At 42.4% G+C, this 13,754-nt stretch overlaps 1 protein-coding gene across 1 annotated transcript; it reads left to right on the forward strand.

Annotated features, from left to right (window-relative positions):
• Positions 1–982: 982 nt before the first annotated feature.
• CYSLTR1 (cysteinyl leukotriene receptor 1) lies at positions 983–3,393 on the forward strand. Its single transcript, XM_081081390.1, has one exon. The coding sequence runs from the start codon at positions 999–1,001 to the stop codon at positions 2,013–2,015; it is 1,017 nt and encodes a 338-aa protein (XP_080937516.1). The 5' UTR covers positions 983–998; the 3' UTR covers positions 2,016–3,393.
• The last annotated feature ends 10,361 nt before the right edge of the window (positions 3,394–13,754 follow it).

The raw sequence follows: 13,754 nt of genomic DNA on the forward strand, positions 1-13,754 counted from the left end.
ATAAAGGAAAATAATGTAGAGGAACATTAAAGAAATCACTACCTTATCCCCATTTTTATCTGATTAGTTTGCCCTGATTAACTGCCGTGATATAGTTGACCTAAGTTGACCAAGTAACAACTTCTTGTTATGAAAGAAATGAACATGTATTTTTCAACAGTTAAGGCTGTGAGTGTGAGTCTAGGAAGAGAACGAGGATGAACAGGTACAACAAATTCAGCCAGAAAGTATATTCCAATGAGCTAGTCTTTCCTCAGAGTCCAAACTTATGGTACAGATTTTAGAAATGCATTTCACCTCAATGTATTTTCCTCATTAAAATAATTAGATGGCTTCTAAAATGTCTCTAGTCTTGGTGTTCTGTCGTGGTTCTAAATAGAGTCAACCATATTCTAGAATAAGATTATTCCTCAGGGGAATTAGTTACATTAATAGAAAATCCAATTATTTTCCCTAGGTTGAAGCATCACACAGCAGATGTTACCTAGGAAACCCTCTTCTTAGAGGAACCACGAATTTTCACCCACATTTTATTCTCCAAGAGAATTCAGTGCTTTTCCAGTAAATATATGATAATGATAAATAAATTGATAGATAACTAGATAAGTAGATGCATATTTATGATAACACTCTCTTTAGAGCTTTTCTCTAATTGAAAAACCAAACTCACTTTAAAGGAAGATTTACAGAATAGTACTAGAGTAATAAGACAAAATAAAGCGGAGCCGTTTTAGATAGTTCTTGAAGATTAAGAGGAAGTCCATCAGGCAAACACAGGTGGAAAAGGAGGTAAGAAAGAGTGCTTCTCCTGGGTACTAGGTGCAGTTGAATTCCTCCTCATTGTCCTACTAGCCTTGCTTCCTGCCATGGTCAAAACGCATACATAGTGACACTATAAAGTGAAAGCTTACTACCTCCTGTTTTTTATGGTCTGATAAAAATTGACAAGATTTTTTATATATCTATTGTAGGCAACAAGCAGACATTCCTAGAGAAACATGGATGGAGCTGGAAATCTGACAGTATCTTCTGCCAGTAATATTATTTGCAATGACACTATTGATGACTTCCGCAATCAAGTGTATTCCACCTTGTACTCTATGATCTCCGTTGTGGGCTTCTTTGGCAATGGCTTTGTGCTCTATGTCCTCATAAAAACATATCATGAGAAGTCAGCCTTCCAAATATACATGATTAATTTAGCAGTATCAGATCTATTGTGTGTGTGTACACTGCCTCTCCGTGTGGTCTATTATGTTCACAAAGGCATTTGGTTCTTTGGTGACTTTTTGTGCCGCCTCAGCACCTATGCCTTGTATGTCAATCTCTATTGTAGCATCTTCTTTATGACAGCCATGAGCTTTTTTCGGTGCATTGCAATTGTTTTCCCAGTCCAAAACATTAATTTGGTTACACAGAAAAAAGCCAGATTTGTATGTGTTAGCATTTGGATTTTTGTGATTTTGACCAGTTCTCCATTTTTACTAGCCACGCCTTTAAAAGATGCGAAAAACAATACCAAGTGCTTTGAGCCTCCACAGGATGATCAAGCTAAAAATCATGTTTTGGTCTTGCATTATGTGTCATTGTTTTTTGGATTTATAATTCCTTTTATTATCATAATCGTCTGTTACACAATGATCATTTTGACCTTACTAAAAAATTCAATGAAGAAAAATCTACCGAGTCGTAAAAAGGCTATAGGAATGATTATAATTGTAACAGCTGCCTTTTTGATCTGCTTCATGCCATATCATATTCAACGTACCATCCACCTTCACTTTTTACACAGTGAAACTAAGCCTTGTGATTCTGTCCTTAGAATGCAAAAGTCAGTGGTCATAACCTTGTCTCTGGCTGCATCAAATTGTTGTTTTGACCCTCTCCTGTATTTCTTTTCAGGGGGGAACTTTAGGAGAAGGCTGTCTACATTTAGAAAGCATTCTTTGTCCAGCATGACTTACGTACCCAAAAAGAAGGTCTCATTGCCAGAAAAAGGAGATGAAATATGTTAAGAATAGTGTAAACCCATTTCCAATGCAAATCAATGAAAAAGAGTTTCTCAAACAAGTATTTTCTCAAACAATTTACAATAAAAATAACAATTTCCGTTAATAATTTACAAGTAATTAAATGTATGCCTATAAATCTCTCTCATTTATGCATCCACATTATTAGAGGTCCAAAAAGTATTTTAAGTGTTAAAGTTATAGTCCACAACTATTAACTAAATTATGTATTTGATCATTTGCCAAAAGGTGAAAAAATATTTCTGTATTGGCACTCAAAAAATGGGTCCAAGATCAAGGTTTTCTGCCTCAATTAAAAGCTTTACAAAGGATAAGAACTAGCCTTTTAAGATATAAAATTAACAAATTATTCTCAATCATACTAACATATCTCTTTGCATGTATGCCATCAAATGAGAACTAAAATGACCCATCTGCTAAATAAAATGTACTACACTTTTTTCCTTTGTAGTATTGACTGGGTAGGCAAAGTAGGACTATTTATTCCATAAAAGAGTATGTGCGAGTGCTAGAACAACCTAGTAGTCAGCCAAAGGCTCCTAAAGGCTCCATGCAATATACAGTCTGGAAACTGAAGAAGATAAACCTGGCCAAAAGCCAGTTTGTGACCAATGTTCTTCAGCTGCTTACTCAGGCCATCAAAAGAGAATGATGGAGTTTTTGTTATTTTTTGAGGTTCTTGTAGGGAATTTTCTCCCTACATGACACACAGGCCTTCTGGTTTCTTAAAAACCAGACAACTGGCATTCCTGTATTTGAACAGAAGTAATTAAAAATCTATCTAAAGAAAATAAAAGGGTCCCTGACCGGTTTGGCTCAGTGGATAGAGTGTCGGCCTGCGGACTGAGGGGTCCCAGGTTTGATTCTGGTCAAGGGCATGTACCTTGGTTGCGGGCACATCCCCAGTGGGAGGTGTACCGGAGGCAGCTGATCGATGTTTCTCTCTCATCGATGTTTCTAACTCTCTATCCCTCTCCCTTCCTCTCTCTAAAAAATCAATAAAATATATTTTTTTAAAAAATAAGATAAAAGGGGTCTACTTTTCTACATGCTTATTACTGGGATCAAATTTAACTAAAATGGGTTTTAAGTAAAAATTTAAGTGTTTATATTACAAATTGTTTTAAGAAATGCTTATATTTATGCATATGTGTATGTATAACTGTAAGAGATTTTGCTCTGTTATATACATTTATGGATGGAAGTTAATTATAAGCTTTATTATTGTTTCATACTTTTTACTTTTTTATTGACATGTTGACAAAAATATCAAGAATATGTTTACAGTGGTTTTTATATTACAGTGGAAGCTTTGTTCTTCAAACAGCAAAAACAACTTGATTGTGGCTGAAATATAATATTCATAGACAAGCTTTTTTCATAGTGTGGTCTGTTCCTTAATTCTGTGTTTCAAAAGGCACATTACCCCAAAGGAAATAAATGATAATATTGAAGAAAAAGTAAAATTATGAAAGGAGAAGTTCTTTCTAAATGTATATGTTATTTCTATTTCACATCTAATGTCACAAACACATAGGGAATAAAACTCAAAACATAAAAAAGAGAAGATCTAAAAGGCATAGTAGTAGTTGATGTCCATTTTTTAATAAAATTTTAGGGGCAATATTGGTTAATAAGACTATATAAATTTCAAGTGTATAATTCTATGATACATAATCTGTATATTGCATTGTGTGCCCATCACCCAATCTCAAATCATTTTTCATAACCATACATTTGACACCCTTTACCTTTCACTACCTACTCTCCCTCTTTCCCTCTAGAAACCACCATACTTTTGTCTGTGTCTATGTTTTTTTTTTGGTTTTGTTGTTTGTTCATTTGTTGTTTTCCATTTTAGATCCCACATACGAATGAAATCATATGGTTCTTAACTTGTTCTGGCTGGCTTATTTCACTTAGCATGATATTCTCATGTCACAAATGCAGTAATTCATCTTTTCTTATGGCTAACTAGTATTCTGTGAGATTATATATATATACTAGTAGCCCGGTGCATGAAATTCATGCACTGGGGTAGTGGGGAGAAAGGGGCCCCTCAGTCTGGCCTTCACCCTCTCCAATCTGAGACCCCTCAGGGAATGTCCAACTACCTGTTTGTGTCCACACTTTTAACAGATAACAGCTCCATTGTTGTTTCTTTCTTATGCTTAAAACCATTGGAATTAGTAGGTATTCAAAGTGTGTATACATTTTGGGGGTCACCCTGTATATCTCTAGTCAGCAGTGAAAGAAACCAACAGCAGATTTGGAACCCCCAGACAGGGAACCTCGCTCACTCCCCACATGTCTCCCCACTTCACTTTCCACCTTTGTGGCATCAGGAGAATCAACGTTATCTCTCATTAATTCAGAAAAGCACGTCCTGTCACCCGCTGCCCGGCAGGACTGCGCTAGGCCCCAAGCAAGTGAGGCTCAGTCAGGGCAGTCTTCGCTCATGGGTCCTGGCACCCAAAGTGCACATTCCTCCTCTACAGTCACCCCGACTATCCCACTGTTTCACTGAGAGGACGGAATTCCTCTCCACCTCTGGGTTTTTTATCTTGATCGCTGACCGAAGGCACCTCAGCGAGGGCCGCCCGTGCCCACCTGGTGTGTCTATCTGCACCTGCTCCTGCCTTAGCACCTGCAATAACCCCCCAGAGGTGATCTCATAGCTACACTGGCCTCGGTGGGAACAGGGCATCACCACTCCGCCCTCTCACTGTCATCTCACAGGCACCCACCCTCAGCACCCAGAACACCCAGACACTCTCCAAAGGACGTGAGCGAATCAGAGGGGATGTGTGCACATCCTGTGGGGGTGTTAGGCATGCTGGGTTGATGGAAGTGCGGTGGAGAGGCGGGGGCAACTTATGCACGCCTTGGTTTGCAACTGTTGCAGGCGCAGGAGGGTGACAGTGTGCTGGGGGATGTTCACATGCCAGGGGTGGATGTGCACACCGGAGGCCTCTGGCTTTGCAGATCCGCAAACCCCCGTGGTGCGGCCAGGAGGATGTCAGTCTGGCCCGCCACAGTGACTGTCCCTGCAATCCTGCACCTTCTGGGCAAGGAGGTGAATCTTGCGTAGCCACTCCTGGGCACTGATGGCCTGCAGGCACTACTTCAGCTCAGCCTGCAGGCTCTGCTTGGCGTGCTCACAGCTGTCACCACCACCATGTGGGGAGTACAGGCCGCCCTCCGCCGGCCTGCCTCCCCTGTCCAGAGGCTCTCTGAGCTGCTCACCTGCCCAGAGTGACTGGGGCTGGGCGGAAGCCAGGCGTCCTGCCCTGCCCAACCCCAGCCGATCCGCTCCTGTGCAAGCTGCCACCCCACTGGGAAGGGTCACGGATCCAGGTCCCGGGACTACAGACACCCTCAAGCGCTGTCCCCCACCCGGCAGGGTCACAGATCCGTGTCTTGGTCCCGTGGACAGCCTCAAGCACTGCCCCCCGCCTCCCAGGACATGGCTCCGGGTCCCAGACCATGGACAGCCTCAAGCGCTGCCCCCCGCTTTCCAGGACATGGATCTGGGTCCCAAGACCATGGACAGCCTCAAACACTGCCCCCCGCCCAGCAGGGTCACAGATCCGGGTCCCAGACCACGGACAGCCTCAAGCACTGCCGCCTGCCAGGCAGGGTCATAGATCTGGGTCCCGGACCGCGGACAGCCTTGCCCGCTGCCGCCCGGCTTCAGTATGCAAATTAGCTGCCATCTTGTTGCTTCAGGGTGGGGGTCCCCACTGGGGTGCCTGGCCAGCCTGGATGAGGGGATGATGGCTGTTTGCAGCTGGTCACACCCCCTTCAGGGTGGGCGTCCCCACTGGGGTGCCTGGCCAGTCTGGGTGAGGGGCTGAGGGCCGTTTTCAGGCTGGCGGGTGACTGAAGCTCCCAACCTCTCCTTTCTTTCTTTCTTTTTTTTTCTGGGATTTATTTACCTTCTATGGCTGTCACTAGAGCTGAGAGCCAGCTTTAGCTATGAGGCTCGGCTCCAGCTCTGAGACCTCAGCTGCTGAAAGCAGGTACTGGGTTTGTTTGGCTTCTATAATTGAAACACTGTTGCGATCCTGCTAGCTGAAGCCCTGCTGGCTGAAAGCAGGTTTCTGGAGTTTGTTTAGGTTCTATAATTGCAACACAGTTGCTTAGACTTCAGCTCAGAGGCCAGCAGCGTCAAGCGGGGAACCTTGGCTTCCTCCTTCACTGGAGCAAGCAAGCCTCCTACTCACTTCAGCTGCCTGGCTGCTGGCCGCCATCTTGGTTGGCAGTTAATTTGCATACCTGCTGATTAGCCAATGGGAAGGGTGTTGGGGTTATGGTCAATTTGCATGTTTCTCTTTTATTAGATATATATATATCATATCTAATAATAGACAAACAGGGTAATTGACCGTACCTTCGCTACTCCTCCCATTGGCTAATCGGTGTGATATGCAAATTAACCACCAACAAAGATGGCGGTCAATTTGCATACGATGTGAAGCGGCAGAGTGAAGACTGAAGGTGGCTCCGGCCAGAGCAGCGAAGGCTTTGACGGTGGCTCTGGCCAGAGCGAAGGCCTGGGTCCCAGGTGCTGGAGGAAAACTGGTGCTGGCAGCCAGGGGAAGGGAAGGTCTATTGCACAAATCTTTTCATGCAACAGGCCTTTTATATATATATCTCACAACTTTATCCAATCATCTATCAAAGGCTACTTTGATTGTTTCCATGTCTTGGCCATATCACATTCGCTAGCTATTAGGGAAATGCAAATCAAAACTGCAATTAGATACTACCTCTCACACTTGTTAGAATGGCTATTATCAACAAGACAAATAATAAAAGGTGTTGGAGAAAAAGGAATCCTCATTCACTGATGGTGGGGATGTAACTTGATACAGCCACTATGGAAAACAGTATGAAGTTCCTCAAAAAATTAACAACAGAGTTACCATATGATCCAGCAGTCCCTCTTCTGGGTATCTACCCAAAAAAATTTGAAAACATTTATGCACAAAGGTATAGTAACCCCTATATCCATTGCAATATTATTCACAGTGACCATTTATTTTTATTTGGCACACCTGAGATTTGGCAGTACGTATACTTTCACTCTATACCACTTTTTCCTTGCTTGAGAAAAAGATCAAATGTAATATTTATCATAAAAGTGAGTCCTCATTTCTCATTTACTAAGCTTCCTGCTATTCAGCAAGTATAGTGTGCTTGAAGAGCATACATTGGAAGCTAGAAAACTTGGATACTAATTTAGTCTCTATTTACTAGTGGGATAACTTTAAGCAAGGGACATAAACTCTGATCATCAGCTTCTTCATTTGTAAAATGGGAATAATAATACTTCTGTCTTCCTTACAGGGCATTTTTAAGTTCAAATGCGATCATAACATACATTTATATGTTAACATACATATGTTAAAGTTTTACCTTAAAAATACACAGTGTGATAGCCCTAGCTGGTTTGGCTCAGTGGCTAGAGTGTCAGCCTGCGGACTGAAGGGTCCCAGGTTTGACTCCGGCCAAGGGCACATACCTGGGTTGAGGGATCAATCCCCAGTATGGGGCATGCAGGAGGCAACCTATCAATGATTCTCTCTCCTCATTGATGTTTCTATCTCTCTCTCCCTCTCCCTTCCTCTCTGAAACCAATAAAAATATATTTAAATATATATATATATCACCACCCAAAGTCAAATCTTTTGTCCTATATTTTACCCCCTTAATCTTATTAACCTGTATCAATTCATTTAATGCTTACAACTGTCCTGTGAAGTAGGTAACGTTATTATCTCTGTTTCACTGATTTAAAAACTGAATTACAAGAAATTAAGTAATTTGCCCAATGGCAGAACCAGGGTTCAAATCTAGGCAGTCTGACTCTAGAACTCAATTTCTTAATTTTTAGACTCTACTTCTGGACCATTTTTATACCTTCAAAATATAAGGAGTAGAAGCAGGAGGTGGGGGAGGGTGGCATAATTTGTTCAATCAGGGTTATTTAAACCACATGTTTAAAATTTTATTTTTTTTTCCTTTCAACATATAAGTGAGATCATAACAGTATTTGTCTTTCACTGTCCGACTATATAGCAACAGCCTGATAAATGAAGATGGAGGAATGTGAAGAACATTGGTTCTGGATTTGGAGAGTTAAGGCGATTCCTGGTTGTCATTCATCATAGAGCACCTTCTTCAAGCTACATAGACTTTCCAAGCCTCTTTTCTATGTGCTTTACCATAAGGATGAAGTCTTCCATATTACAGATTGTTGTGAGGATAAATTTACATGTGTAAATATCTAAGACTACCTGGGTCTCCAACAACTGGGACTATTTTTTTAATCTTTTCCTTTCAACTACATTCTTAATTTTTTTTTTCTTTTTAAGCATATTCATTTCTTTTTTTTCATTCTGAGGATATTTTTTCTCATCTTGATTTCTTCATGGGCTATTCTATTTATTTTTATTCCATAAATTACTAAAATGTTCACCACATGTTTAAAATTTTAAATTGCATGAACACTAACCATGACTTAAAGCCTATGATTTTATTTGGATGAACATCTTAAGAATATTGTATACTATCCTAGAACATTGACATTATAAGGACCTTCATGTTTATAATTTCTAATCCTATATAATAAAAAGCCAGAGGCATCATGACCAAAAGGACCAGAGACCAGACCACTATGGCCTCACAGGCTGGCTCCGCCCCCAAGCAAGTGGTTAGGGGCAATCAGGTAGGCAGGCCAGCAGTTAGAGGCAATCATGCAGGCAGATGGCCCCTCGCAGGGCTGGCTCCGCCCCCCAGCAAGCAGTTAGGGGTAATCAGGTAGGCAGGCAAGTGGTTAGGGGAGATCAGGTAGACTGACGGCCCCCTCAGGGCTGGCCCCACCATCCAGCAAAGAAAGAGAGAGGCCCAGGCTAGCCAAGCCATCACACCCAAGCCTGTTGCCTGCAGAGGCAAGCCACTGGTGGTGGGGGGGTGAGGGGGACAGTGCTGCACAGATGGCAAGCAGTGGCAGCAGCGGGGGTGGGGCCAGCTGCCTGCAGCTAGGAGAAGAAAAACCCTGATAGGCCCTAAGCCAGGCCTAGGGACCCTACCTGAGGGGTCCCAGATGGTGAGAGTATGCAGGCTGGGTTGAGAGACCCCTCCCCCTCCCCTAGTACACGAATTTTCATGCACCAGGCCTCTAGTGGCTATATAATACCCTGAGGCATTAACATGTCACAGTCTTCACATACAGTCTCCTGGTCTCTAACAGTCCTTTAAAATTTTATCAACTATCCAAATAATCTTTCATTATACACTTAGCTTTTTATTTTGTTCAGCCAATATGGTTTCTGTATCACAAAAATAATTTTATTTTAATTATGATGTGTCTTGGTGTGGGCCTCTTTAGGTTCATCTTGTTTGGGACCCTCTGTGCTTTCTGGACTTGTATGCCTATTTCCTTCTCCAGATTAGGGGAGTTTTCTGTCACTATTTTTTCAAATGGATTTTCAATTTCTTGCCCTCCCTTTTCTCATTCCAGCACCCCCATGATGTGAATGTTGGTATGTTTGACATTGTTCCAGAGGCTCCTTACACTATATTTTTGGATGCTTTTTTTCTCTTTGCTATTCTTATCAGATGTGTTTTGCTTCTTTTTATTCCAAATATCTGATTTGATTATCAACTTCATCTATGCCACCATGGAGTCCCTATGAATTATTCTTCATTTCAGTTAGTGTATCCTTCATTTCTCACTAGTTCATTTTTATGATTTCCATATCTGTTTAATGGTTTCTAAGTCCTTATTGATGCCATTGAATCTCTCTCTTTCAACTAATCTTCCCCTAAATTCATGGGCATCATTATGCCCAGAGTTTTGAATCTGCATCTAGTAAATTTCTTATCTCTATTTTCTTTAATTCTTTTTCTGGAGTTTTTCTCTGTTCTTTCTATTTGTATGTGTTTCTTTGTATCCTTATTTTGGCATCCTCCCTGTGTTTGTTTCTATTTATTAGATAGAGCTGCTACATTTTCCAGGCTTGGTAGAGGGTCCTAATGTAGTAGGTGTCCTGTAAGGTCCATTGGCACAGCCTCCCTTATTATCCAAACTGGGCACTCCAAGTGCACCCCTTCCTGTGTGGGCTGTGTACACCCTTCTGTTTTAGTTGAGCCTTGATTGCTGTTGGTGCATCAGTGGGAGGGATTTACTCCCAGGCCAATCAGCTGCAAGGTCTGTCTGTGATCACCAACCACTGTGGAGGATCAGCTGTGCCAGGGCCTGCCCCACAGAGAAGGACTTACTTTAGAAGGGCTCTGGTGCCCACTGAGTCTGTCCCTTGAGTGTGTCACATGGAGGTGATTGGGTGGTGCTTGGACGTGGTCTGAAGCTTTCTACCAGGTGTGCTGACCCTAGAGCCTCCCCAGGAGGTACAAGCAATATACAGATGACTGCTACTTGTGCTGGGCTTGGATGTGCTCAGGAAAGACCAAGCTGTGAACCAAGGCTGGCTGCTGCTAGTGCCAGGCCTGGGGCCACTTAGTGAGAGGTATGGGGCATGCTGAGGCCAGATTCTGCTTGTTTGAGAGATTTTAGGACAGTCTGAAGTATTACCTTTTTTATGGGGAAGCCACTGGAAAAATGCTTAGGTGATCCCACGAGTGGGTAGGGTGAGCTCTCAGGGAATCACCTGGGCATGGCAAACAGTGAGAGGCAGGATGATAGAAACTCATATATGGCACCTGCCTGTAGTCTCTGTGTAGGTGGGGCTCATCAAAGGAACAACGGCCTCTGCCAGCACTTTTGTCTGGCAGAAAGCTGATTCTAGCCCTCGTCCTGGTGCTGGACAATTCAGTTGCTCCCTCTATGTCCCAAGTGCCTTCAAAGCTTCTCCCCTAGTGCTGGAGCTCAGAGGGAGTGCCAGAGTAAGTCCATGCTCTGCCCTTTAAGAGGAATTGCCTGGCACTCCAGCAAAATAAATATAAAACCTCACAATAAAGGCCTATCATTTTATCAGATATATCATATCAGGCTCTCATCAAAAAAATACAAGGCATGTTAAAAGACATGAAACAAACAGTCTGAAAATACAAAGCAATGGATTGAGAACCAAGATGGCGGCATAGGTTAACGCCGGAGTTTGCTGCTTTGAACAACTACTTCAAAAGTGAAACTAAAAGATGGAACGGACATCACCCAGAACCACAGGAACGCTGGCTGAGTGGAAGTCCTACAACTAGGAGGAAAGAGAAACGCATACGGACACTCAGAGGAGGCGCAGTGCTGAAGTCAAATTCTGAGGTGCGGAGTGCGCGGAGCGGGCAGGCGGCGGAGGGCGGGGTTGGCGTTTTCAATCGGGAGGGAGTCGCAGACTCTGAGCTCCAGATACAGGCGAGTCTTTAGGGACCCAGACTCAAACGGGAGAAGCGGGACTGCCTGGCTTCGGTCAGAGCGAGTGCAGCTTTCTCTCCGAGCTTTGCAGCAGGTGCTGGGACTCAGAGAGGCAGAGCCCCTAGGGACAGGACTGAGAGCCGCCATAACTGCTCTCTCAGGCCCACCCTGTTGATGCTGTGCGACCCGCCCCGCCCAAGCCCTGCACAGAGGCATTTGCCGGATAGCCTCAGGCAAACGCCAGATTAGCACCTCCCTAGAGGACAGAAGTTCTCTCACTGCTGACACAGCTGATTCTCATAGCCACTTGGCCTGGAGGTCAAACCCTCCCTGGAATTAGCTACAACAATCAAGATTTAACTATAAGACCACGAACAAAGACCACTAGGGGGTGCATCAAGGAAGCATAACAAAATGCGGAGACAAAGAAACAGGACAAAATTGTCAATGGAAGATCTAGAGTTCAGAACCACACTTTTAAGGTCTCTCAAGAACTGTTTAGAAGCCGCCAATAAACTTAATGAGATCTACAAGAAAACTAATGAGACCCTCGATGTTATATTGGGGAACCAACTAGAAATTAAGCATACACTGACTGAAATGAAGGATATTATACAGACTCCCGACAGCAGAACAGAGGAGCGCAAGAATCAAGTCAATGATTTGAAATGCGAGGAAGCAAAAAACACCCAACCAGAAAAGCAAAATGAAAAAAGAATCCAAAAATGCGAGGATAGTGTAAGGAGCCTCTGGGACAGCTTCAAGCGTACCAACATCAGAATTATAGGGGTGCCAGAAGATGAGAGAGAGCAAGATATTGAAAACCTATTTGAAGAAATAATGACAGAAAACTTCCCTCACCTGGTGAAAGAAATGGACTTACAGGTCCAAGAAGCGCAGAGAACCCCAAACAAAAGGAATCCAAAGAGGACCACACCAAGACACATCATAATTAAAATGCCAAGAGCAAAAGATAAAGAGAGAATCTTAAAAACAGCAAGAGAAAGAAACTCAGTTACCTACAAGGGAATACCCATACGACTGTCAGCTGATTTCTCAACAGAAACTTTGCAGGCCAGAAGGGAGTGGCAAGAAATATTCAAAGTGATGAACACCAAGAACCTACAACCAAGATTACTTTATCCAGCAAAGCTATCATTCAGAATTGAAGGTCAGATAAAGAGCTTCACAGATAAGGAAAAGCTAAAGGAGTTCATCACCACCAAACCAGGATTATATGAAATGCTGAAAGGTGTCCTTTAAGAAGAGGAAGAGGAAGAAAAAGGTAAAGATACAAATTATGAACAACAAATATGCATCTATCAATAAGTGAATCTAAGAATCAAGTGAATAAATAATCCGATGAACAGAATGAACTGGTGATTATAATAGAATCAGGGGCATAGAAAGGGAATGGACTGACTATTCTTGGGGGGGAAAGGGGTGTGGGAGATGCGGGAAGAGACTGGACAAAAATCGTGCACCTATGGATGAGGACAGTGGGTGGGGAGTGAGGGTGGATGGTGGGGCGGGAACTGGGAGGAGGGGAGTTATGGGGGGAAAAAAGAGGAACAAATGTAATAATCTGAACAATAAAGATTTAATTAAAAAAAAAAGAAAAAGAAAATACAAAGCAATGAATGGAACCAAACTAAGATATAGCTATAAGAGAAATGAAAATTGTTTTTCATGGACTTATCAATAGACTGGAAATGTTTGAGAAGAGAATTAGTGATCTTGGAAATATGTTCATAGGAATTTTCCAAACTTAAGACCACAAAGAAACAAATGAAAAACACAGACACTATCCAAGAAATGTGGGACAATTACAAAGGTATAGCATATGCACAATGGTAATAACACAAGGAGAAAAAAGAGAACTGAACAGAGAAAGTATTTAAAGAAGTAGGAGCTGAGACTTTTCCAAAATTAATGACAGATACCAAATGATAGATCTAGAAAGCCCAGAGAACACTGAGAAAAATAAACTTTAAAAATCCAGGGCTGGCATAGATGCTCTTGGTTTGGTCAGAGGGAGATTGGTGTCACAGACTTAGAAATAGAACAGCCTAGATCTAGTGATGGCGAACCTATGACACGCATGTCAGAGGTGACACACGAACTCATTTTTTTGGGTTGCTTTTTCTTTGTTAAATGGCATTTAAATATATAAAATAAATATCAAAAATACAAGTGTTTTACTATGGTTGCAAATATCAAAAAATTTCTATATGAGACACGGCACCAGAGTTAAGTTAGGGTTTTTCAAAATGCTGACACGCCGAGCTCAAAAGGTTTGCCATCACTGGCCTAGAAGATGAACTCTTCAGAAAAAAACACACATTATG

The sequence above is a fragment of the Myotis nattereri genome, assembly GCF_964212035.1.
Source record: "Myotis nattereri genome assembly, chromosome: X".
NCBI lineage: Eukaryota > Metazoa > Chordata > Mammalia > Chiroptera > Vespertilionidae > Myotis > Myotis nattereri.